Raw genomic sequence first — 27880 nt, forward strand, 5'->3', positions numbered from 1 at the left:
TTTTATTTTACAACAATTTACATGTTGCAGCATGTATATATACGATATTTCTTACAGTAATATATATATACAAAAATGGTTTCTCTATATATACAGATTGATTTAATAGTACTAATACAGTGAGCCATCCTCCAATTCCAACTTCAGCCATTAATGTATTTGAAGACAGCACGATCAATTGACATTAAATTTCTTAAAATTAAAGGCAGTTGCAGAAAGATAGCTGGACACATTTAATTTTAAACAAATTTAGCACAAGCATCAAAATGATTACTTACTTGTTCTTGAAAGATGTGAAGCACGAATCAAACAAACACGATTTAAAATAAAATGACTGGCTTGAAAGCACTACATCTTGTGCATAAAATGGAAAGAAACACACTATGTGCATAGTCTTGTCACACGGAGTCTTGACAACTCAGGATATTCCTCCATGGATAGCGGTTGTTTCCGACTGAACCGCCATTCCGTACTGTGGTCCGTAATTCTCATCGTCGCCTCGACGCTTAAGATTCTGGTTCCCAGACACGAAGCCCTCTTGTCTCAGCTGTTCCTGCAGCTGTCTCGTTTCTTCTATGTACGAAGGTAACTCTGTTTCTTTCATTGGAGGAAGAACATTTGGCACATAGCGAGAAAATATATGGGAATATCTCTGACTATAATTACAGTTCAGGATGTAGAGATTTTTGAAGAGAGACGAAAGTATTGCTGGTGGGATTGTGAAGGGTTTTGAAAGACATTCTTCAATCATACCTGTAATTGAAACATTAGCATGTATAAATATTTACAGAAAAAATTAAAACAAGCACAAGTAGGTTTTTAAATTAAACTAAATTATCTCAGAACTAAATTTTCTAGTGATAAGCCATATTGGACTTGTCACTCAGCTACCCACTTTTGTTACACATGTTAACTTAATCTTGACAGGTCGGATGGAACAGCTGTGTCCAATGAGCATGTGATTATAATATGTACATATGTGAGCCACGGTAACTCAGCCAATAAGGCATCTGACTACCATGCTGAGAGACCCGGTTTGATCCCCAGGATTTTTTCCACCTGTTCAAGTGGCTCCGGGACCCACCCAACATCGTAAACTGTGGGGGGTAAAGGCATCCAGGAGCATGGCGCAGATCACATCACCCCTACTTTAGGCTGTGATCAAGAAAATGTGGGGGCCCAACTCCACAGCCCCTACACGTCTTCATGGCATGGTGCAAAGCACAGAGAACACTTTACTTTTTTTACATAATTTCTCCAAGATATTTTGTATCAAATGTGTTTTTTAAAAAAAGTGTATGTATAAAAGCTAAAAACTCCTGCTTTTCAAATGTGTACACACATTTAAAAAAAATTGTGTGAACAGTCCATAATATAGAGAGATGAAGTTAATATTTTTATTACATATTTCTCTCCTAAAGTTACTGTGGAATTATCCCCGAAATGAATCAAAGAGATTAGAAAAAAAAAGTTTTCCTGTGAAACGTAAGTTCCTAGTATCTTTTTTCTACTAGTTTTTCTTGTATGTACGAATTGCTTGCATTGTAGAATTATTTTCCTGTAGTTTACGGTTATTACAAGCATAACGAAACAGTCAACTGTTTTCTAACAGTCAACTGTAAACTACAGAAAAATAATATTTTTCTAGTAGCGCACTTTAAAAAAAAAAGAAGTGATTTTCAACATATCTGCATGATTGCAGATACATGACACAGTTAAAGTTGTTTTCTACCAATGGCTTTAGAGAAGAAATCCTCTTTTTGTTTTTTAGATGAAGGGTTTTCTATCAATTGATGAACCTCACACTGCTCAAAATGAACTGAATATGGTGACATAATTTGGCGTGCATATACCAGGTGTGACAGTTAATAATTCTTAATTGATCCGAAAGAAAACAAGTGTATCTGGGGAGAAAGGTAACAAATGCTTTATTCAAAGTATGCGCCATCGCTAGCTATACATTGTGCCCATTTGTCCGTCAAATTGTGGATGCCCTTCCAGAAAAATTGTTCACATTTTGAGGTGATCCAGTCAGCAAGCCATTGTTCGACATCTTCGTAATTGTTTGAAGTGTTGCTGGGAAAGTGAGTGAGACATCGATGAAAACAAGTGGTAGTCCGAAGGGGCTAAGTCTGGTGAGTATGACGGGTGGGGCAAGAATTCCCAGCCAAGTGCAGAAATGGTGTCACTGATGCCTTTCGCTGTGTGTGATGAGGCATTGTCGTGATCAATGCATGGTTCAAATTGATGAGTTGTTGACGGTAGCGAACACTGTTCACTGTTTCACCTGGTTTCAGAAGCTCATGGTACACCACACCCTTCCGATCCCACCAAATGCACAGCATTGTCTTCCTTCCGAAGCGATTCAGTTTTGCGGTTGATGTTGAAGGTTGTCCTGGGTCAACCCATGACTTTTTGCATTTTGGGTTCTCGATGTAGATCCATTTTTTGTCCCCAGTCACTATCCGATACAACAAAGATTTTCTTTCATGCCGAGAAAGCAACACTTCACACACAGTTTTTCGCTTTTCCATTTGTCTGTTGTTCAGATGATGTCGGACCCATTTTCCTGCCTTCTGGATCTTTCCCATGGCATGAAGACGATCAGATATGGTTTGGCGACCAACATTTAACTTCTCTGCCAGTTTTTGTTGAATTTGCGTATCGTCTTCGTCCAACAGTGCTTGCAATTCGGCATCTTGGAATTTTTTTGGCTGGCCCGGGCGATCTTTGTCTTTCAAGTCGAAATCACCACTTTTGAATCGTCGAAACCAACGCATACACGAGTCTTGCGTTAGGACATTGTCACCGTACGTTTCCACAAGGATACGATGGTTTTCACTCGCATTTTTCTTTTGACTGAATAAGAAAAGCAGGATGTGCCGGACATGCTCCTTATTTGGTTTGAAGGTCAACATGTTTCCCACACAAACCCAATATCACAATCACTTGCACTCGGTTGCATATCCACGGCATTTTGACAGGTACTGTCCTGGCAACACATTGACATAACACTTGAGACTGTGCACCAACCCTTGCTTCCCTTCCAGCGACGAAATTAAGAATTATTAACTGGCACACCTTTTAGCTTTGAACTTGACTGTATTGTACAACCGATAAGAGCTACTTCTCAGATTAGAAAAAAAAATATATGGCATACTTTCAAGGGTCAATTATTTGTTATATATATAACTTCTTGGTTCATAAAAGTAATATAGTGGAATTATTCCTTTAATAGACAGGTTGGTGGAACAATTGAAAACATTCATTATTGGGGGGGGGGATAATCATAGGCACAGACTATGGATTTCTGGAGGGGAAAAGCAAATACCAATATAGAAAACAAAACATCCTTGAGTTAAACAAAATTATTATTTTATCACTATGATTTTCATCATTATTACATTATTGTGATTAATAATAATAATAATAATAATGTATATTATATTAGCATTAAAAAATTAGAACTCTGATCATTTATATACAGCTGAAAACTTACTTTAGACAAATAACACATGCGTTAGGAGACAAATTATGTATATTTTTCAATCGACACAAGAATGCTTCTTCTATTGCATTTGACAGTAGAAAATTGTTTGGGATTGTAAAGATCTACTTACGCTTCTTCAACAATTGATATGCAGGGTAATTATATTATATTTCTACATTTCTGCTATTAAACCTAAATTAGCCACCATCATGCGTGTCGGCAGAAATTTTTGCAAATTGATAAATTTTTATAGTAAAAATAACAATAGCAATAATTATTATCATCATGCTTATGATTATAATTACAAAATAACTATTATAAAGTCATAAAAAGAAAATAATTTTATTGAAAATTATTATTATTGTATCCTTTCTACTTGATCCATCAAATGAGCGAATGAATAGCCAGCAAAGGTATTTGTTAACATTTCATACAGTTATGGGGGAGCCCAACTTAAGAGTTCAGTATGGGCTTGTACTTTTGTTGCCACCTCCACCCCCAAAATAAAAGTGTTTCTGTCAGGTACGAAAGTCATTAACATTCGAAGTAAAAAAAATAAAAAAATAATAAGCAATAAGGAATGTAAAGTTTTGATTGTCTACAATCAAAACTTTTACAATTCAGACCATCTAAAAAAGACGTTTTCCTTTCTTGCTTTTACCGTGATTTGGGGAGCTAAAAATATCAACCTTTTGTCTGTTGCAACTCGCTGCAAACACGTGTTGGGAAGAGGTAAGGGGGTGGGGAATGTCCAGGCAAAAGTTTGTCAACAGACTTCCCATCCAGTGGGGTCAAGTGGTTTATTGTGTGCGTGCTTTCTTGTTTTGAGTAGTTCTTCAAGCAGTTAATCATATAGGGGGTATGGGGGTAACGCCCCATACTTTCTTGATCCGGTCGTGAGTGGGGGTGATGTGATCAGCATCATGCCCCTGACTGCCTTTACTCCCCAGGGTTTCCCCCAGGCACCCGTCATTCGACGCTGGGTGGGCACCGGGGCCACTTCAACGTTAGAAAAATTCCCAGATTTGAACCAGGGGGATCGAACCCAGGACCTTTAGCATGGTAGTCAGACGTGTTACCGACTGAGCCACCGCGGCCACTATAATTATTGTACAACTGAAAAATAGACAGTGGTAGTGTTATTAAGCAAAAACGTGGCCAGTGTCTTAAAAGTAAAGAGAGACAAATTGTCATAAATATTTTTGAATATTTAAAGCAGAAAAATCCTGGCAAAAGTGTTAGTTGGATTGTGAATGTAACCGCTGAAGCGACTGGAATTTCATATAAAACTATTTACAATATTCACAGCAAAGCAGCTCGAGGAGCTCTTGTATTATACAGTAACCGTGGACACAGACCCGTACCCAGGATTTTTTTTAGGGTGGGTGAGGGAGGAAGATTTTAATTTACATACACACACGCACACCCCCATATACATATGTATATATAACATACATAGATATCTTAATTATTACAATATACTTATTTTTTATGTAACATATAAAAGTAAATTACTAAATATACATATTTATATATAAGGGAACTCATTTACTTTTATATACACTGCTGTTTGTGAAAATTGCAACACCCAGAAATAATGGCCCAAATTAATCCAAACTCGGAGGATGTGTAGAACAGTGTACCAGCAATAAGTGATTAGTATTGCAGAGAGATGGCGTGCATGTAGGCCCAGCAGCGCCCTCTCTTGTGTAACCGGAAGGGTCAGTGTTACGCCAAGCTCAGTCAGTGAAGAGCCGTCAAACGAAGTGGAAACGTGAAAGCAAGTGCTGGTATACCTCGTCGACGTCAAAGGGTGCAATATCAGCATGTGAGTGTGTTCGAATGGGGCAGAATGAGCGGTCTCTGGGAAGCGGGTTTGTCATACCGTGACATTTCGGCTCGTACAGGGCATGCTGCTACGACAGTGATGCGTGTGTGGAGCCAGTGGATAGAAGAGGGTCGTGCACAGCGACGAGCAGGTACTGGACCACGCAATGTGACCACAGCACGGGATGACCGCCATCTTGCCCGCATGGCTGTAACTCACGGTACGGCTTCGTCCACAGTATTGGCTCGACGCTAGAGCAGTGCAACGGTTGTGGACCTGTCTGCGTGGACGGTACAACGATGTCTGCTGCGGGTTGGGCTGGTGACACGCATGCCATTGCGTCGGCTTCCATTGTTCAGAAACCACAAACGCCTCAGGCTGCAATGGGCACGTGAATGCCGTCGCTGGCAAGCTAAGTAGCAAAATGTAGTGTTTTCGGACGAGTCCCGCTTAAACTTGTCCTACAGTGATGGCCGCATAGGTGTTAGACGCTACCGTGGTGAACGCAATCTGGCAACCTGCATTGTTGAGCGGCATAGCGGACAAACGCCAAGTGTGATGATTTGGGGTGCCATTGGACACAACATGCCATCTCCCCTCCTACGCATTGAAGGCAATCTAAACAGCAACCGCTACGTTAGGGAGGTTTTGTAGCCCGAGGCACTGGCCCTCCTTCAGGCAACTCCACATGCCATATTTCAGCAGCTCAATGCCCGGCCACATGTGGTGAGGAATGTGCAAGCCGTCTTCGAAGCACGACAGTTACCACTGCTTCACTGGCCTGCACGTTCGCCTGACATGTCACCCATCGATCATGTCCGGGATATGGTTGATCGGCAACTTGTTCATCATGGTCTTCCAGCAACCACTGTTGATGCTTTGTGGACTCGCATACAAACCGCGTGGAAAGAGATTCCCCAGGAACATATCCAGGCTCTCCTTGATTCCATGCCACGACGTGTAGAGGCTCTGTTTGCAGCACATGGGGGCTTCACACCATACTGAATTCTCAAGGTCAGAGATCATATACAGGTCTGTAACTCTAATCATTTGTGTATTGGCATGTACCAAATCTGTGGTATAAAGTTCATTTCAATCATACGTTTTCTTCTTGGTGTTGCAATTTTCACAAACAGCAGTGTATTTCAAATATGTAAAAAGTTAAAAATTAGCAAACTGATTTCTTTACCAACTGCTTAAAATGTCAGATTGCAAAATGTAGTTGAAATGGTTTTACATAGGTTTAAGTTTGCTTTCTATTAATATAAATCAATTATATTTCATACATATATTTATCTTGTTTTACTTTTATTGTGCACATTGGCTACGATTAAAAGGGGGTCTGGGGGGCAGTTGTCCCCGCACTATGGCTACTTAATGTTAATCCTTGTCTACCAAGAAAAAGGAAACTGTATTCTGCAAATTAGCGATATTTTAAAATTTCCTTTAATACTCCTTTTCCAGTACATACCACTGAACAGAAATTATATGTTTAGAAAATAATATACTTATAAATTAAATGATATGTATTAGCAATGATTCTTGCAATGAAGAACTTGTTTGTAAGTTAACAAAAAAAAGGGGGGTTGCATTTTCGCATCACGACTGCAGTTCGAAAAAGTCTGAGCATGGATTAAAATAAAAAGACTGGATTGTCCCGGCTAAATTGGGTTGTCTAGTTGCCTTCCATCAATGGTTATAAAACTAAAATTATCAAATATTGCAGACTGCAGCCTTCTGGAGTCTGCCTGTCCCCACAAACAACCCATTTATTTATGCAAGAGTAAAATCAGAAAAATCTTCAGTGTTTATCATAGTTCCACATAACAATTCATTGTTCGAGGGAATGGCATGGCCCGCATGCCTCCCCCCCCCTTGGGCACAAGCATGCATGGACCACTAACTTTTTGTTTCGGCATGAACTACAGCAGACATTCAATGCATGAAGGAACAGTCTTCTGCTGCGCACCATCCGGCAATGCTGTCACCATAAGCCCCATACTGAACTCTTAAGTTGGGCTCGCCAATAGTGTACTGAAATGCATAGTTATTCAATTTTCTATTATTAACTTTTACACATCTCGTTCAAGATAAAGCTTTTAGTCACAGTGGTTATGTTGTGTGGCCTCACATAAAACTCTGTCTTGGAATTTTGAAAACTGTGAAACTAGTTTTTCTTGTATGTACGCATTGCTTGCATTGTAGAATTATTTTCCTGCAGTTTACATTCATTGCAGAAGAACACTGGAATAAATTAAATAATGAAAATGTAACATAGATCCAGTATGGAGTTTTCTTTTTCACAAATGGAGTAAGCCACCATCTTTAAAATTTAATGTAACAGAAAACATCAAGAGACTTTGTGAAAACAATGATGAATTTGAATTACCTGATGATATTTGGGATTCATAATTTTAAATAAAAACATAATGTGATCAAATTTTTTTTATCCGAAATAAAAATAAAACAGACTGCTTCATTTCAGTTAAGTTGCTATATTACAACAATGTAACATTGACAACATCCATTATATAACTGATTCTTTTTGTTTAAAAAATTGCTAACCATTGTTATAACTGTATCTTTAGTCAAAATGAAAATAAATGTCTGATGAAGAGAGCATGTGTTCTCCTGAAACGTCACAACGAAAAACTGTTTTCTTATGCTTGTAATAACCGTAAACTACAGGAAAATAACTGTGAAAATGTTCTTTGATTTAAGTAGTAGAATATGAAAACAAACTGGTTTCTGTATTTCGCCCTCATTATTTTTTTTGGATTAAATACATTTTTCACTTTGTTATTTTCTTTGAATAATAACTAACTGAATTTATTAACAATAAAAATAAGTCATTCTGATATTTTTGTAATTAGAAATTAACGATGCCAATTTCTGGAAATTGATTATAATTGATTTGGTTTATTTTATTTCACTTTTCGGCCACTTTTGGCTAATAGCAAAGAAGATGATGAATGATGATATGATGAAATTTATAAACAGACACTCACAGAGCACATCCATGCCAAGGCCAGGATTTGAACCCAGGACCTTTGGCATTATAGTGTGCTGTACTAACCACTCCGCTGTGTACGTCAGACACTTATTTGATTCCGTTGTCTATGTGCATTGCATAGTCCACTTTGTCCATAACATCACTGCTTGTACCCCATGACGCCAACTTAGGATTGTGACCACCAGTTTGAAACAAAAACAGGTCTGATAACAACAGCTGAAACTTACCCATAATTGTTGGCAAGCGTGGTTCTGCTACAACATCGCAGAAAATCTGGAAGAGTTCAGTCTGTAATGAGGTCTGCAAGTTCATTTCTACATAGAATTTGTTCTGTAAAGACACCACATTAAACCATAACTCAGTTACATCTAACAGATAAATATAAAATAATATTAAGATACTAGCTTTGTATCTTTAATTTGTCAAATTTGAAGTATGAAATACAAACTTTCTAAAAAGTTACACATAAATGAATTAACACAATTTTACTAATTTATCTCTACAGTGTTAACAATAATCACAGCAACACAAACGGAAAATAACATTTGAACAAACATATCTTACACAAAATTAGCATAAACAAATCAAAATACTACTACTACATTTTCTGTAGCATGAAATAGAAAAAAATTGTTACAAAGAGCATTAACTATTAGAATACATATCATCATTATACTCTGACTAACAAAAATACTCACAACATTTGCCATATATCTTTTACCCCTTAGCAATTGAAAGGGGAATGGGGGAAGAAAAATTAAATTGTGGTAAGATAAGAGAAAAACAAGAAAATAATGAGTACTTTGCCTGATTGAAGTTTTTGGTATATCAGCATATTTTATGAATAATTTTGCTGCCAACTTTATCCATCATTTTGCCCCTTTTGCATATAATAAATATGACCACAGAACAATACTAGTAGCAATACAGAGATATGCATAAAGTTTCACACACATACAAATATTGGTACTTTTATTGAAAAATAAATATGCATTGTTTTTAACTACAGTAAATCCTCATTAATCCGGACCCCGATAAGCTGGAATTTGCTTAATCCGGACAGGCAAAAGAAGAAAAGAACAGAATGCAAGGAAATACATTCCAAACTGTCCCAATAGAATATAGACATGTACATATTGTTTTACATTTTACTGTACTGTATAGTGTATTTAGGCCTAGGCCCTTTAAATACACCATAATAAACGGAGTTTTAATGCACTTTATTTCGGTTAATCTGGACTTTCGTTAAACCGGTCAACTTATCCATCCATTAGTCCAGATTAACGAGGTTTTACTGTATATTCAGAACACATACAAGTGCAATCTCCACAATTAACTTTGAGAGCTTTATTATTAATCTGCATGTTTTTAACCTTTCGAAGTGCAACACTGAGGTTAATAGAGGTCTATAGGAAGTAGTTAAGTGACTGTAGGACAAAATTCTTGTCCCCTGCATCCAATAATCTTGCTCTGATTTGATGTACAGTCATAGACACTTCTGGGTTGTAAAGATCTCATTGACTTACAATGGGATCGCTACAACACAGAAGTGTCCGTGACTACACATCGGGTTTGAACCCAACATCCATGAAGTTCACCACAGGTTAACATCACCAATGAGGATGCATATATGGAATAGATGATGTGACAAATGTAATGACACATCCGAGCTTTATTCAGGATTTGAACCTAAGCTCTGAAGCACTGCACTAACCTACGATCGCTAGGTTCTGAAAATTAAAAACCTGGACATCTGTCAGAGACCAAAAAAAGCAAGGATATTATTTTAGTATTTCTTTCCTTCTTCATCATTTTGAATGTTGTCCCTATCAACAAGTAGTCGATCTTTGACTATGGTAATAATATCACATCCACAACACACCACAGCAACCAGCAGTTGATTGGCTTTTAACTCAATGTCACCCCTCCCAACCTTCTTAGACAACAATAAACACTAGCTTACTTTGTTATAGATCTGGAAGAAAATATGATCGAGAGCTCTATCACTGTTGTAGTTCCATCTATGGAGTAGAGTTGTAAACTTTGATTCACACGGTCAAAAAGAAAAGAATGGAAAACATCTAATTTGAAAGGAAAATCAAAAATTGGGGCATACAGATATTCAGAAGGCATGTTTTGAGACAGTTAATTCTATCGCTAAACATCGAGGTGTCTGGCAACCCTACGTTAACAACCCTGCCACAAAGGCCAGCTCTCCTCTCTAGAAATACAAGGCACATCCAGAAAGCACGAGGTTTATTTTTTAATTAGGGGCTGTTTTGCGCTAACGTTGGCAACACTACGTGCTTGGCGTTTTGCGCATGTGCGTTAGTTACCGACATGCCTTGCATGTAAACAGATGCCATTTGCACGTTGTGAAACGCTTGGTGTGGTTGTAGTGGACAATGGAAGTGGTGCAGGTGATTGAAAATCCCGCCGACTGTGAGATACGATCAGTGATCAGGTTTTTAACTGCGAAAAATGTGAAAGAGGTGACGAACTGTTGAGCCATATCGTCAATGGGGACGAGTCATTTGTGTCCCTCTACACCCCCAAAACAAAACAACAATCCAAGGAATGGCACCACACATCATCCTCACAAAGGTGAAGTTCAAGCAAGCAACATCCACCAAGAAACACATGCTCACAGTCTTCTGGGACAGGTTCGGGGTGCTTTTGATTGAGTTTCTGTCAAATGGACAAACAGTTAGTGCTGCCGTGTATTGCAACACTCTCAAGAAACTTTGCCAAGCAATACAGAATAAACAACGAGGAATGCTGTCTTTCGGTATCATGTTGCTGCCCGGCCACACACTGCAGCTGCCACACAGTTGCTCATAGACTAATTTGGTTGGGAGCGGATGGACCACCCTCCGTACAGTCTGGATCTGGCCCCCAGCGATTATCACCTATTCCTCCACTTGAAGACTTTCCTCGCTGGGAAGCGATTCAACAGCACTCATGATAAAACAGATCATGACGGATTGGCTGTCTGACCTGGCAGCAGATTTCTTTGATGAGGGTCTACAAAAGCTCATCTACCGCTACGACAAGTGTCTCAACAACTATGGGAACTACGTTGAGAAGTAGCTGAATGTACATATGAACAGCCACAGAGGTAATTAAATTTATTCCTTTGCATGTTTTTGATTTATTTCAAAACAACCCCTAATTAAAAAATAAACCTCGTAATAACAAAACATTTGGTAATAACAAGAAAGTTGAACAAAACCTTTTTAATCAGAAAGTACACACCTTGAGTTATTTTTCTACATGGGCACCCATGCCATTGAGGCACTTATTGCACCAGGAGACAAGTTTTTGTACAACCATGCCACACACTTCTACTGATGCCAGTACATCGAGAAATGCAGTTACCGTATGCTGGAGCTCTTCATTGTAATCAAAGTGCTTTCCTCACTGGCACTCACCTTTCAGAAGTTGATATGACTCTAATGATGTCATGCACCATGGATCGCGACACACATGGAGTTCATCCATGGTGACATGCCGATTACACTGCATGACTCGATCCACGTTACGGAGCAATTCATCTGCAATGACAAATGGCTGCCCAGGGCATTCCTCATCTCAGATGTTGGTCTCACTGTTGATGGTTTGGCGGCTGAAGCATATGATGAGGGGATACAAAAACTTATCTTCCAGTACGATAGTGCCTCCATGCCACATGTGTCTATGTAGAACAATAGCTCAAGGTACATACTTTCAGAGTAAAAATATGTGAGGCAAGATGGCGGACCGTATGGTCTACGCGTAGTTGGAGCTCCACAATTTCTCCCGAATTTAGCCTGGCTCATTGAGATATTTATATCTAGAACTTTATATATTCCACCTGCCGGCAACTTGCAACTATTTGCATAAGCGTCGTGAAGTGTTGTGATACCAGGAATTGAATAATCAAAGATTACAATGTCGAAGCCATCTATCAATACAGTTTCAACTCGGGTAGACGGTGTGGAGTCGAGGCTACGGGACTTCGAGAGCCACCTGCAAGAGATCGTCGAGCAGCAGCCAGCCCCTAACAGCGTGGACAGCAGCGCCGTTACACCGTTGCAAGATCTCTGCGCTTCCTTCAAGAAATTCAAGGAGGAGGTTGAAGACACATTCAAAGTTGTGAGGTCCGACCTGCAGATTTTAAGGAAGGAAACGGCAGAAAATGCCATCAGAATCGACGACCTTGAAATGTACTCTCGGAGAAACTGCCTCCTCCTGCATGGAATTCCTGAAAGATCAAACGAAAATACAGACTCCCTGGTACTTGACGTTCTCCACCGGAATCTAAACCTACAACACGTCACTCTGGAGCACATCGAAAGATCTCACCGCCTTGGCCCTCAAAGAAGAACCGCCGCCGATGCCGTCCGTGAAGGAAGGAGGCCTATCATATTTCGTCTGACCAGCTACCGCACCAGGGACGAAGTTTGGAGGCGGAAGAAATCTCTGAAAGGGACGAAGCTGCTCATTACCGAATCCCTGACGTCCGTGCGACAAGATGTGTTGCGGAGGGCAAAAGACCGCCACGGCCAACGGAACGTGTGGACCCAAGATGGAAGAATTATCATCCTCTTACCGACTGGCCGAAAAGTATCCGTCACAACACTAGCGGCACTTGACAACATGAAATAAATGCGGGATGAAAAGTAAATTTGCAATAAGGATTCATGAGTGCATGTTTAAATAATGCAATTGTGTGTGTGTTGTGTGTTATGTGTTTTTATTGTGTACAAGCGTGTGAAACTATTTTTTCTTTGCGTATCAATTTTTCTTCCTTGTGCATACGTTCCGTCCATTTGAGTGTCTTTAAATTTAAATCTAATGGAAGTGTGTTATTTCTGTGTTCACTGCACCTGCCTTTCATCACCGCTACTTTTATGGTAAGTCAAATCTTTTTTAAACTAATTATATATGTAATCTCGTTTAAAATGAGTGCTTTCCATCCATTTGTCAGCACTTCTAAAAACCGTAAGCAATATTATGGCTGATAGAGACGATTTGTGTACTGTAAATTCGGCAACGCCGACGTCAAACTTTTTCAACCAACTTTGCAACATTTGTACCTCTCCAACAAACAGCAACAATGGCCTTTCCTACTCAACTGCAGCGCTACAAACGGAAACGGTTTATCCATATTCTGGGCCGCAGCTGAATCTTACACCCGGCAGCTTTAACGCAATTCATATCAACGCGCAAAGTATTCTCGCTCATTTCCTAGAAGTAGAAAATATAATTCAAATAAACAAAGAAGTACATGCCTTACTGGTCTCGGAAACATGGTTGAAGGAGGGTCTTTCGGACGATCTGGTGCATCTTCCGGGATTTAGTTTATTTAGGAAAGACAGAATCGGAAAGAGGGGAGGGGGAGTGGCAATTTATTTGCGCGAGGAAGTCCCTGCCAAAATTCTCTCAAAGTCGCCCGATGCCTATGAAGGTTCATCGGAATATATAATCCTCGAAATCAGTATCTGTCAACAAAAACTCCTCCTGGCGGTAGTCTATCGTCCACCTTGCACTCGCCTTGATAACTTCGAGAACGACGTTGCAAACTTTCTACCAAAATATTCACACACGATCGTTCTGGGAGATATGAATACCGACCTATGTAGCAAAAAAGAAAAGGTTATAGAATTCCGTGATACGTTCTCTGCTTTAAATCTTTCCATTTGCCATTTAAATCCAACCCACCACACAGCCACTTCCGACTCGTGGCTTGACGTCATCTTGGTTTCTGACGAAAATCGTGTAACGTGCCATGGCCAAATACCAGTGCCTGGAATTTCCTACCACGATTTAATTTACGTGTCCTATTATCTTCGCATTCCTAAATACAAAGCAAAACAAGTTTCATATAGAGACTTCAAAAACATTAACGAAGCCCGCCTAAATGAAGACGCTGCCCTTGTACCATGGCATTTAATCAGTACGTAACCTACAGTGGATGAGCAAGTCTTATTGTTAAATACCTTTATCCTCCAATTGTACAATAAACATGCTCCAGTCAGGAAGAAGCGTGTTTCGCGTCCCCCTGCTCCCTGGCTGACGGACGAGTTGCACCGGCTTATGGCGATGCGTGACAAAGCGCACACCAAATATAGGAAGGCGATCAAGGTCGGTGATTATAACACATCCATCTTTGAAAATTACAGAATTCTGAGGAACCGTTGCACCCAGGAAGTACGAAAATCAAAGCGTCGATTCGCGTCTGAACTACTAACATACGAAAGCAAACCTGACGTCCTCTGGAAAAAATTGAAAATACTGGGAGTTGGGAAACGGAGAAACCACGAATCCGTGAATAAATTTCCACCGGAAGTATTGAACGATCACTTTTGTGATCTTCCGATCGTCGATGATAATGTGAAACACGAAACGATTCGTAACATTGAAACACGCTCCACAACTGCTCCAAAATTTTGTTTTTCTTATTTTTCGCCGGAACAGGTCAGAAAATCGTTACAGAAGATAAAGTCATCGGCCGTAGGAGTAGATGAAATTTCTATCCTCATGATTAAAAAAATTCTCTACCACGTACTTGCTCCTATCACTCATATTTTTAATTTTTCTTTAATTACCGGCGCATTTCCCTCGTCTTGGAAACTCGCCCTGGTACGCCCTATATCTAAAACAAACAACATAATAAACGTCAACGATTACCGACCAATCAGCATCCTCCCAGCCTTGTCTAAAGCCCTAGAGCATCTCGTTAGCGATCAAACCCGGGACTTTCTAACGCGAAATAATTTAATAGATCCTCTTCAGTCTGGCTTTCGAAGTAACCACAGCACTTGCACGGCTCTTGTCAATGTAACCGATGACATGAGGCTAGCCATGGACAATAAACAACTTACGATTCTGGTACTTCTAGACTTTACAAAAGCTTTTCAGACAATTGATCATGAAATTCTACTCGCTAAATTATCATCGATTTTCAATTTTTCCGACTCCGCGGTTAATTGGTTCTGCTCCTATCTACAAGAACGTCGACAATGTGTCGTTGACCTATATGGAAAATCGTCGTGGAAAAACATTCCATGTGGTGTCCCTCAAGGCACTGTACTCGGCCCCCTCTTATTTGCTATGTATATAAACGACCTCCCGACGGTGCTTAACTGCTGTAAATACCATATCTATGCCGACGATTTTCAGTTATATTTCTCTTTCCCCCTGCAAGAAATACTGCATGCAATAGAAATTGTGAACAATGACCTTAAACAAATAAGTACTTGGTCTGCACACCATGGCTTACATCTAAACCCGACTAAAACCCAGTGTATTCTTGTAGGTTCCCCTAGAATTTTGAGCAAAATAGATAAATCTAGCCTCCCTAGACTCAACGTAAATGATATTCATCTGCCCTTCTCCACTACTGTTAAGAATCTGGGTGTGATACTCAACCAACATCTCACCTGGGCAGAGCAAGTTAACTCTGTATCTAGAAGAGCTTTCGGTGCATTGCATTCACTCTATCGGCTCAAAAACTTCCTCCCTGAACGCTTAAAAATTAAACTGGTCCAGTCTCTTGTATTTCCCATTGTTGACTATTGCGACATTGCTTTCTTGGATGTCAATCATGAGCAAGCTAAACGACTGCAGCGAATTCAAAATGCCTGCATTCGTTTCGTTTTCGATCTAAAATATTCAGACCATTTGACATCGTACTTTGCAAAGGCCGAGTGGCTTAAATTAAGCGATAAACGTAATTTTCATAAGTTAACTTTACTGTACAAAATCCTCCAAATAAAAGACCCGCAATATCTCTATAACCGATTCCAACATCTTTCCGACTTTCACAGCCACAACACCAGATCGCGCGAAAGGTCTCTGCTGTCCATTCCACTCCACAAATCCAACTTTTATGCAAATTCTATTACTGTTACCTCAGCAGGCCTTTGGAACAAGTTGCCACCTGAAATTCACGTCTCTTCCTTAATTGTGACGTTCAAAAAATTGTTAAAGTTACACATATTATACAATGAAAATTAAATGTTTGATTTCCCTATTAATATGGCGGGTGCAGAGAATGATAGAAGGACGTAAGGCACTAAAATGAATTAGAGTAATAGTTAAGATGAATTATCGTCAAAGTATACCGTTTTGGACTGTGTTTTAAGTATGTGTAATATTGGACTGTGCTTAAGTAAGTGTTGTGTTATGTATTTGCTTGTACGTGTGTAAGTGCAAAAATATGTATGTGTGAGTGTGTCCGTATCTATAGGTTAGATTACCTTTCTTATATGTAATTTCTCTTTGTATTTTTTTTATTTCTCTGTAATTTTTTATATATTTTTTTTTCTTCCTTTTTTTCAATATGTTAATTATTTCATATTCAATTTTTTTTTTTGTAAACATGGTCAAGTGGGAGAAAAGGCTCCACAGCCTTAACTTCGCCATGTAAAAGAAGACGAAATAAATAAATAAATAAATAAATAAATATATAAACTAACTCCTTTGATTCTTTTTATTACTATTATTATTACCAAACGGGTACTACTTTCTGGATGTGCCTCATATCATTCATGACAATCGACTTGTTGCTTTCCTTCTTTGCACTTCATATCTAGGGTGACCAACTTCCGGTCATGTATTTAAGGGAGATTTCCAACTTTCGGCATTGAATTTACAGGAGATTTAGTTGTGACAAATTTTATGTATTTTTAGTGGCACAGCATCACTAAAGCAAATCTTTATGGAATGGATAATATTAAACAAAAGAATTAATTTAGATCTTATATACAGATCACAATAGAGAATAAAAATTTACAAATTTGCATGTTTCTTAGTCCTAAGCCATATGTCCACTGCTGTTGAGGAACTAAGCATCAATCAACTACTGCAAGATATTACATCACTTCCACCTGCCAAAGGTTAAACATGCAAAGATCTTGCAGTAGACTTGAAGTTTTGTATGGCTAGCTGAACTTGAAATGAATTGAAATTTTACGATCTTCGTTGTTAATTAAAAATACGAGAGAAATAGAATGTCAATATGGGAGCCGGGAGGATACAAAAAAAATTAGTGCTAATACACAGGGTTGTTAAAGGTCCAGGAACCCATAAATTCTAATGGGTTATATTGGGTTACGCACGCTGCAGGACCGAATCTTTTTCTAGCACAATTTAAATTTGGTAAAAGTTGCATATTGTTTCACTGAAAAAAGGTTCCTGGATCGCATTTAAATTGATCAGGAAAAAAGGTTCCTGGACCGTATTTAAATTCAGCCTGAAAAAAAGGTTCCTGGACCGTATTTAAATTCATCCCATAAAAAATAGGTTCCTGGACCGTATTTAAATTCAGCTGGAAGAAAAGTTTCCTGGACCGTATTTAAATTGAGCCAGAAAAAAAGGTTGCTGGACCGTATTTAAATTCATCCCATAAAAAATAGGTTCCTGGACCGTATTTAAATTCAGCTGGAAGAAAAGGTTCCTGGACCGTATTTAAATTCATCCCATAAAAAATAGGTTCCTGGACCATATTTAAATTCAGCTGGAAGAAAAGGTTCCTGGACTGTATTTAAATTGAGCCAGAAAAAAGGTTTCTGGACCGTATTTATATTCATCCCATAAAAAAATGGTTCCCAGACTGTATTTAAATTCAAGTAGAAGAAAAGTTTCCTGGACCGTATTTAAATTTAGCCGGAAAAAACGTTCCTGGACCGAATTGAAATACTTTACAGATGAAAAAGTTCTTTACAGTCCAGAACCCATACCAATTCCTGGACCAGAATTGAATTTATTTAAAATTCCTAGACCCTTAACAACCCTTCTAATACGAGAGATCATGGGAAATATGGGAGAGTTGGTCACCCTATTCATATTATTAGTAATATACTCTGCTTACACTGAATATACTACATAATCCACAGTAACAAGAAGCACAATACATATTACTACCTACAGGCAAATGTTATGAATATTTTTGTAGTTCAATATGCACTAATCAGACAAGCAATTACCATGTATCCAAATATAGGTGTGACCTGCTGCACTGCTGGAAGATATTGTGCAAGTATGTCATGAAATGCTGGTACTAATTGGGAAGGATCAATGCTCTGGAATAGTAAATAACAATGGCAGTGCTGACAATAATATAAAGATAAAAAGACAATAACTTCACACCTATTTTAACCTATTAATCTATTGCTATTATTTACTCTAAATTAATTTTGCATGCTTAACAGACAACTGGGAATGTATACATTTATTGCCACAAAAGTAACACAAGTGACATCAGGAACATGTTGCTGGTCCTGGGTGCCAAGCTTGAAGGCCGAATCACACGGAACTAAATTTCCAGTAGAATGCCCTAGTTCGTGCTGGACTGGCTATCTGGTTGGAAATCAGGGCTGCCTGCTTGACTGGTTTTGATGATTAGGCCATGTTCTAATTGCAACTGGCTTTCTCTGCTAGATTCTGTAGAACAGCCAATCAGAGCGAAAGTTTGGCAATATGAAGATAACACTATTCAACAGTGAAAATGTATCTTGAACGAAAGCAGCTAATCTTTATGTTTTCGAGGGTGCTGGTCACGAAAATGACCATGAAAATCTCCGATTAGTTCTAGTTTCAGAGATATGAGGGGAGGGGGTGTATCAGTTAATGATAAACATTCCTTTTTTACCTTCCCAATATTGCCTTCAAAATCCTGCGGATGGTAAACAGAGTGATATTATTCCCTTCAGAAATCATGCTGGGTGTATTGTTGTTGATTGTAGTCTATTTTTAGTCTGGGTAGGTAGCAACAGAGCAGGGGAAGGGAAGGGCGGCGTGTGGTGGTTGACACATTGAGACGCAGTTCCTGTCGGTAGCGGCTGTGTTCTTTGCGTGTGCGGTTAAAGACGTGTTACAACAGTGCTGTAATAGTGCTTCAGTTCAATTTAATTCATGTGATTCAAAATGCCTCGCAAATGCGTAAACTCTGCTGACAATTTTTGGTACATTTGTAGACAGGTAACTTTGAAATCACAAAAGCGACCAATAACGTCAATGATTAATGTACTTTGGTTGCGAAATCTGAAACCAGGACAAGCCCTGGGCCCCTAATCTGTGTTGCATATCTTGTACCTCAAGTCTTCGTTCCTGCCTGAATCATAAAAGATCATCAATGGGCTTTGCTATCCCCATGAACTGGAGAGAACCATCAAACCATGTAAATGATTGTTATTTTTGTATGACAACTCCATTAACACACGGTATTTCAAAGAAGAAAAAGTCAGCCTTGACATATCCTAACATATCATTGGCTATGCGACCAGTGCCTCATGGAGTCGGACTGCCTGTTCCGATCCCACCTCAGTCTTATACAGTAAGTGATGAGAGCGGTAGTGGATCTAGTGCTACTCCATCACCTTCAAAACAGAGTACATCGAAAGATGCTGATTTCCAGTGTAACAAGGAGTCTACACAGCAACATAAAATCACACAGTGTGAGGTGAATAATCTGGTAAGAGATCTACAAGTGCCTAAATGTAAAGCAGAACTGTTGGCATCTAGACTGCAGCAGTGGAATTGTCTTGACCAGATGGTAAATGTGACTGCGTTCCGTGACCGCCATACTCCATTCCTTCCATTTTTCAAAAGTGAAAATAACTTGTTATTTTGCAGTAATATAGAGGATCTTATGGCAGCTCTGAAAATTGACTACAAAGATTGGACATTGTTCATAGATTCATCAAAGTTAAGTCTAAACGCTGTCCTTCTGCATAATGACAACTTGTTTCCATCAGTTCCAATTGGTTACGCAGCTTACATGAAGGAAACGTATCACAACATGAAGCAACTGTTATGCAGAGTAAACTATGACAAGTTTAAGTGCCATATTTCCGGTGATCTCAAAGTCATTGCCATATTACTTGGTCTGCAACAGGATTACACCAAACTCTGTTGCTTCTTGTGTATGTGGGATAGCCGTGCCAAGGCATGTCACTACAAACAGAAAGATCGGCCTATGTGTGAATAACTTCAACCTGGAATAGATAATGTTATTAACAAAGCACTTGTAGAATCCAGCAAAGTCATACTCCCTGCTCTTCATGTAAAACTGGGTCTTATGAAAAACTTTGTAAAGGACATGGATGAGACTGGGGAAGCATTTTTGTATTTGCATAAGACATTTCCACGTCTCAGTGAAGTCAAAATAAAGGAGGGGTTTTTCGTTGGTCAGCAGATACGCAAACTGTTCAAGGATAAACATTTCAATAATATTCTCGCAGGTGATGAGAAGTTAGCCTGGGATTCCTTTGTTCAAGTATCCACCAACTTCCTTGGAGGTAAAAAGGCAGAAAACTAGAAGGATTTTGTGGAAAATCTTCTGCAGTGCTACGATAGACTGGGGTGTAACATGTCCTTAAAGTTACACTTCTTACATTCTCACTTGGACTTCTTCCCCGAAAACTGGTGCTGTTAGCGACAAATATGGGGAATGCTTCAACCAAGAAATTTCGGACATGGAAGAAGGGTACAGAAAGGTACCAGGGAAAGTGGAGTGAATCAATGTTATCCGATTAGTGCTGGAGAATCACCAGCAACAGAATACAAACGGCAGGCAAAGCGATTGCGCCTTCAGTGGCCTTTCACCGAGGGAGAACAACAAGGTAAATACATGCATATGCTTTTAAGGGCAATTCTGAAAAGTTGAAATAACAAAAAAAAAATTAGAGCTAAACTTGCATTTTCATGATCATTTTCATGGTCAGCACCCTCAAAAACATAAAGATTAGCTGCATTCATCAAAGATACAGAAAAAAAAGTAAACTTTTGTTGACTAGTGTAATCTGTGAGTTTGGGAAAGGGAAAGTTTTTGTCTGTGGCTTCCAAGTGTTGGTTGTTTTTGCTTGATTCTGAATAAAAGAAAAAGTAACAGAGATGATGTGTATTCGTGTTCGTTAATATTTAAGACTTTATCCAAAGCGATGAGATTTGTATGCAACAAATGTGATTAGCCAGTAATGAAAATCTTTATTATTACAAGTGTATTAAATGGTTTGACATATTTAGTTGAACAATTTTTTTTTTTATGAATGAATCTCGCGAATCTTGTTTATGAATATGCATACCCGAGTTCATTAAAAAAACTTGGTCAGTAAGCATTGAGCCAATCTCTAGTCCATACTTTTCTTTTCTTTTAATTTTTAATAACACCACTAGCTATTCTCCTACAATGTTCTTCAAACAGCTCATCCATCTTTTAATCTTTTCTGCTCTACGCAATGTCTTATGAGAACAAAAGTATAATGACAAGTACGGTAACAAGTATCGTGTGAGCTGAAAACCAGCAGCTGAGCCAGTACCACAACTTTATTACAATATCTACTTTTTTCATGTCCCCAGCATAATGACATAATTTCATTGCAAATGGTGTATTGCACCTTTATACTCTGTATAGGATAGACACAAAAAAAAAATACTGTAAAAAAAGTAGGCATATACAAGGTAACCAAAAAAGTTCTTGCCGTTTTTGACGTCCTATTAATCATGCGCTCAGAGAGGAAACGAAATGACGCACGTGCCTGCCAAGCGATCGGGAGTTAGTCTGACCATCGACTGTCAGTAATACAGGCACGTTGCGCACACACAGCAGTCATAGCTCGTCCAGTGTCGAAGAGAAATGGAGGTATCAAAGCAGCTTGTTCAGGTGTGTTTGTTGTATGACTTTAAAGTGGGCCTGTCAGCTGCCGCATCAAGTCGCTGCATATGCCAGGCATTTGGGGAGAATGAATTGAATGAACGCACTGCCAGGCATTGGTTCCAGAAATTCCGCTCGGGAGATGTGAGCCTTTCGGATGAACCTCACAGTGGACGTCCACGTGTGTTGGATGACGAGGCCCTGAAAGCAGCCATCGAGGAGGACAGTGGTCTAACGTGTGATGAACTTGCAGAAAGGTTCCATGTTTCCGCTGAAACAGTCAGACTGCACCTGCATGGGATAGGGAAGTCATACAAGTTCAGCAAGTGGGTACCCCACACATTGTCGGCAGCCAACAAGGAACAACGAGTGACAGCCTGTTTGTCCTTGCTCACTCGGCACCTGAACATACCTATATTTGATCGCTTGCTCACTGGTGACAAAAAGTGGGTCCTCTATGACACTCCCAAGCATACCGGACATTGGTTGTCACCACGTGACCCTGTTCCTCACTCCTTAAGACCACCTCTGCACCCATGAAAGGTTATGCTATCTGTATGGTGGAATTGTCGGCTCCTTCCACCTGGTCCGATCATCACTGCTGACCTCTACTCTCAGCAGTTGCAAAGGGTGCACCGTGCATTGCGGCAGAAGAAGCCGGCATTGGTGAATCGCAAGGGTGTGCTGTTCCTGCACGACAATGCCAAGCCACATGTGGCAAAGAGGACCCGGGAGACCCTTCAGCAACTTGACTGGGAGACACTGTGCCATCCACCATATTCACCGAACCTTGCACCAACAGATTACCACTTGTTTCATTCCCTCCGTGGGAGATCCTTCGCAAACGAGGGAGACCTGCGGAACGCACTCACGGACTTCTTTGTATCCAAGCCCGCTGAATTTTATCACCAGGGTATTGTGCAGCTTAAGGAACGTTGGCAAAAGGTGTTGGATGATGATGGAGATTACTTCGAAACGTAAAGGTACGTACCGTCAACTGTATTGCTCTTTATTTATCACTGCTCTAGAATGGCAAGAACTTTTTTGGTTACCTTGTAACAATGATAAAAATATGAAAATGACCACATTTTGAAAGATAAATCGGATAAGGAAACATTTAAAGATTGTAGATGATTTGTCTTAAATGGCATTCAAGAAAGGGTTATGTTATCAAAATCTATGACTAAAAAAAGGGGAGGGGGTCAGTTTGTAAACATACGGCCTTTATAAGGTACCATGCCTGAGGTGTGGTGTAGTAGAAAGGATAGTTTTGTGACATGTAATTTAGCAGAGAAAAAATATTCCTCTGTAAATTGTATTGCATTTGCTGGTAAACTGCTACTGTTACATGATAAAGAAAATATAGATACCTTTAAATGCACAAACATTAGCTTGAAACTTAAACTGAATCCACATAGAATTTACACATAATTCATGGCACCAATAACTTCTGCATAGTTCCACGAATTCCCACTGAATTGACACCCTGACACTTTCGGGAGCAGAAATCTAATAAAAAGTTTATGCAAATCTGAAAGTTACCTCATCACACCAAAGCAGGATGTATTCAGCATGAGCTCCTATATCTTTAGCTACCCAAAGATCCACACAAGAGGATTGAAATATTGCGATACAATAACAAACAGAAGTTACATGTTTATTATCTTTACCTCTTAACAACTTAGGCTTGTTTGGATATTATTATGCATGAGAAAATAATAATAAATTACTCACCTCCAGCTGTGTATGTACTGATTCAAGGAATTTTCTACAATGTGATAAGAGATCACTGTGGAGTTTCTCCGCATAGCCGTCGCACACGCATTTGTAAACCGTACTGTACATTTGTTCGAACGAGACCCTTGCAGATGGTTGAGTGCTGCATTGTAGCAACTGGTCAACAGCTTTTGAAAGTGGTATCCAATACCCTACGTAGTATTTGTCTAGCCCTAAGGGAGCTGTAAATGATAAGTGTAGACCCATTACTTTCTTGGTTCACACAAAAAGGTCATAAATTTAGCAAATAAATTACAGGAGTAATGCTACTGCTACAATCTAAAAACGTGAACGAAAGCTCATTTAAGGTGTAAGGTAATCTGCAAATTCATTTGTATAACTGTAACAGCAAATAAATGTGTTAATGATGTCAATACCATAATCACTGAAACTAGAGGTGTTCTGCTGTACTGCACTGTCTCCACAACAAAATTCAATTCAGTCTTGTTTAACACACAAGACATAAATAAATATTTGCTGGGGTCAAAGCACAATGAGTGGTTGATTCACAATCTTGTCACTGAAGTTTTGTGTTTGAGTACCAACCCCAGCATAGATGTTTTCGTATTTATCCCTTCATTAATTTCATCAATCCTCCTCATTGTCATAATTAGGCTAAATATAGAGAAAACAACATAAACACAAACTAAAATCCATTGCTACAAATTGTACATAAACATTTGTTTGAGCATTCATCTCAATCCAGTTTGTCATCAGTTTTGGAGAGAAACCAAGTAATCCTTACATTCACAAACATTAAAAAAAAATAAAAAGATATTTATGTTTGGTAGAGGAACATGCGGTAAAAGTTCGGTATATCGGAGACACATTAAAATCGGATATTTTGTGTTTCGCATGGTTCGTACTTACCAATTGTGTATTGCGGAACATAGTTCAAGGTGCCATTATGCTTTTTACACGAAAACAAACACAATTTTTCACAACAGAGTGTTTTTTTTAAATTCCTTTCTTCGCTTCCATAACACATGTTATGGCGGACACATTTTGACTCACGTTGTGGGTATGCAGTGTTCCCAACCTTCTTCACCGAAAAATACCTACTATTGTGTTCGTCACGTGTGAAAATTTTACATTATGCATGGGTAGCTGATGGATAGCCCCACGCACCATTCACGGATAGCCCCACAAAGCATTATGCACAGTAGCTGACGAATAGCCCCATGAACCAATTTCGGTACGGTTAGGTTAGGTTTGGTTAGGCAAGCATAGTGAAAAATAGGGGTTGGAAACACTGACAGGGGTATACATCATCAAACGTATGCAGCATGCAGTTCACGTAGCAAAAGCACTGGCAATTGTGCGTCAGTGAGTTATTTCTCTTGAAAAATACATGATTTCCTGGTCAAATATATTCCATGATGAAAGAAAATACCTTGGCGAACGTTGGAAAGCTTGCAGAAACTCATTTCCGTAAGTAGTTTCTTGTGTAAAAATGAAGAAATGTGTCTCCGATATACCGAACATGCAACATTTGGTGTTCTCAGAAACTTGCACAATGAGGTTTCATTTACAACTGATACATCAATATATACGAAATCTGAAGCATTACATTGACTAAGAAATTCCACCTCGATGATATGGCAAAGCTAGGTAAAAACTGGAACAATGACATAAAATCAATTCAATGGCTACCTACCTAACTTACTAAAAGTCAGGGTGGTAATTGTCAGGATGATTCCCCTGTCAGCTTGCAAATTTTTAATACTTAATATGATGAAGAATAACATAATTATAAGAATTACAAGAGGCATGCTTCAATTAGCACCTCTAGAGGATGCAAATATATATTTATCAAAGTTTAATACCCTTTCAAGAATAAAGATACTATTGTCTTGGAAATGAGGAACAGTCTTCTATGCTAAATAATAAGGCTACAACTTACTACTATTGGAAATAGTAGTCAGAATCTTACTAATACAAATGTACAACCTATCGCCAGAATCGTTTAATCTCCCGATATTGATATTAATGCTTTTATACCATTATAATAAAATTATCTACAAAATTCTAGATCTCAATCGGAAAACTACAGTGAGTGTAAAAAGTGTTTGAACACTGCAGTAGTTACGTTAATAATGGATTATCTTGGCGTTCTGGATGATGGCAGGTAAGCGGAATAAAAGTGTAATGGTTCTACCTCAAATTCTTTCTTTCTTCGCACAAGAACGTAGTAAAAATATCAAAACATAAACAATCCATGAACAATTATAACAAAAATGCCATAAATTATGGGCACAGAAAGTATTTGGACACTTAGTAAAAAACCATTAAAAAGGACCTCTGTGAAACACGATCAATAAACCTGGACTGCCATATACGTACCACTGAACCATTCAACCTCTGGGCTCGCAGCTGTCAGTTCGCAAGTCTCAGTACCGGCAGTAGCTCTGCCTCATTGAACACGATAGTGCAACATGGGTCCCGGAAGGAGAGAGTTCACAGTTTCTGAACGTCGGCAAGTCATCCGGCTACACAACCAGTGCAAATCGTTAAGGGAGATATCACGCTTGTCCGGAATTCCTAAATCAACAGTGCACGTGATCATAGATCGCTTTGGCGAAAGAGAAACAGTAGAAAATAGGCCGAGGAGTGGACGACCAAGAGTGCTTTCTGTGCAAGACGAACGGTTTATTTTTGCGAACTATCAAAAAAGACCCCAAAACTAGTGCTCCAACGTTGGCAGCAAGCCTTCAAGACTGAAGTAAGCAAGTTTCCTCCAGTACAGTTCGTAATGTATGCCGACGAAATGCCTACCATGGATGCGTGGCAAGGAAGAAATTTTGGGTTAGTGCAATAAACAGAAAGAAGCGCCTCGAATTTGCCCTATATCACCGCAATTACGATGCAGACTTCTGGAACAAGGTCATTTTTTCGGATGAAAGCAAATTCAACTTATTTGGGTCGGATGGTAGGCATATGGTATGGCAGCAAAGAAATACAGAGTTGGAGCCGCAAAACTTAATCCCAACCGTCAAACACGGTGGTGGTTCATTCGTAGTATGGGGTTGTATGAGTGCTGCCCTTAATACAAAATTGTGGCTGTTATATAACACCCCAAAACAACTTCACACCCCCTCAATCCCCAGATCTGAACCCCATAGAAAATTTATGGAGTGTATTAGAGAAACAGATAAGAAAAAGAAACATATCCAGCAAATCCGACCTAAAATTAGTATTGCAGGAAGAATGGAACGCCATTTCACCTCAGATTATTGCAGATCTGGTTAAATCTGTACCAGACAGGCTCCGGGCAGTGATCCGTGCCAAAGGAAATCTAACAAAATATTAAATGCTTTTGTTTTTGCAGAAAATATGGACAAGAATGGCAAGTGTCCAAAGACTTTTTGCGTTCAAAATATGTGATATTTTCGTTATTATTGTTTATAGATGGTTTATTTTTTAAATTTTGTATTTTCCTGTTGTATCAGATAAACAAGTATATGAGGTAGAATAATGTGGTTTTCATTCCACTCGTCTACCTGCACCCACATCCCTGAGCGGATCTTTTGTTTACGTACCATCAATGTCCAAACACTTTTTACACTCACTGTATATACTGTTACCAAAGGCAAATAAATATCAAGGATATTATTATCATGTCGCCACATATAATTAATCCCGCTATTTAATAACAATGTTCCACAAAAACAAAACAAACCTTCGTTTTGAAAATACATATCCAGCGTTGCTAACCAAACATTTGTACCGATTTTAAAGAAACTTGCAAAGAAACTCAACCTCTTAATAATACGTGACACTTGAAGAAAACATATCATACAGCATGAAAGCATGAAGTACTACATTTATAATTTTCATATATAAACTAGATACCATAACGAAAATAAATCTAATTCATAAATACCGGGTTGAACCTAATATGTCATTAGGGTAGTGACAGTAGAATGAAATAATGTTCTCAAGTCTACAACCAAATTTAATGTAGTTTGCATCAAATTGTGTGTGACAAGTTCAGAGTGATTTACTACGTACCACCTTCAGATGTATCCATGACATGTAATTTTGTTATTCACATAGTCAAAATTGCACTACTGCGTTACTTTGGTGTATTGCTAGATCTTGATATCCACCCATATAACAAACGAAACCAGGGAA

The 27880-nt window shown here is 38.9% G+C and overlaps 1 protein-coding gene across 2 annotated transcripts; it reads right to left on the reverse strand.

The window, feature by feature from the left end:
* On the reverse strand, nucleotides 1-27880 carry LOC145983084 (CDK2-associated and cullin domain-containing protein 1-like). Of its 2 annotated transcripts, none has more exons than XM_083116355.1 (5): nucleotides 27758-27880; nucleotides 23705-23928; nucleotides 18303-18398; nucleotides 8559-8661; nucleotides 1-753 (listed from the first exon to the last, which is right to left on the reverse strand). In XM_083116355.1, exons 1-5 carry the CDS (start codon nucleotides 27774-27776, stop codon nucleotides 419-421), a joined length of 777 nt encoding a protein of 258 aa, XP_082972481.1. In that variant the 5' UTR covers nucleotides 27777-27880; the 3' UTR covers nucleotides 1-418. The 2 variants fall into 2 exon arrangements, with proteins under 2 accessions (XP_082972481.1, XP_082972482.1); XM_083116356.1 differs by lacking the exon at nucleotides 27758-27880 and adding an exon at nucleotides 27630-27743.

Source organism: Lepisma saccharinum, unplaced genomic scaffold (genome assembly GCF_977018435.1).
Source record: "Lepisma saccharinum unplaced genomic scaffold, izLepSacc3.1 HAP1_SCAFFOLD_634, whole genome shotgun sequence".
Classification (NCBI taxonomy): Eukaryota; Metazoa; Arthropoda; class Insecta; order Zygentoma; family Lepismatidae; genus Lepisma; species Lepisma saccharinum.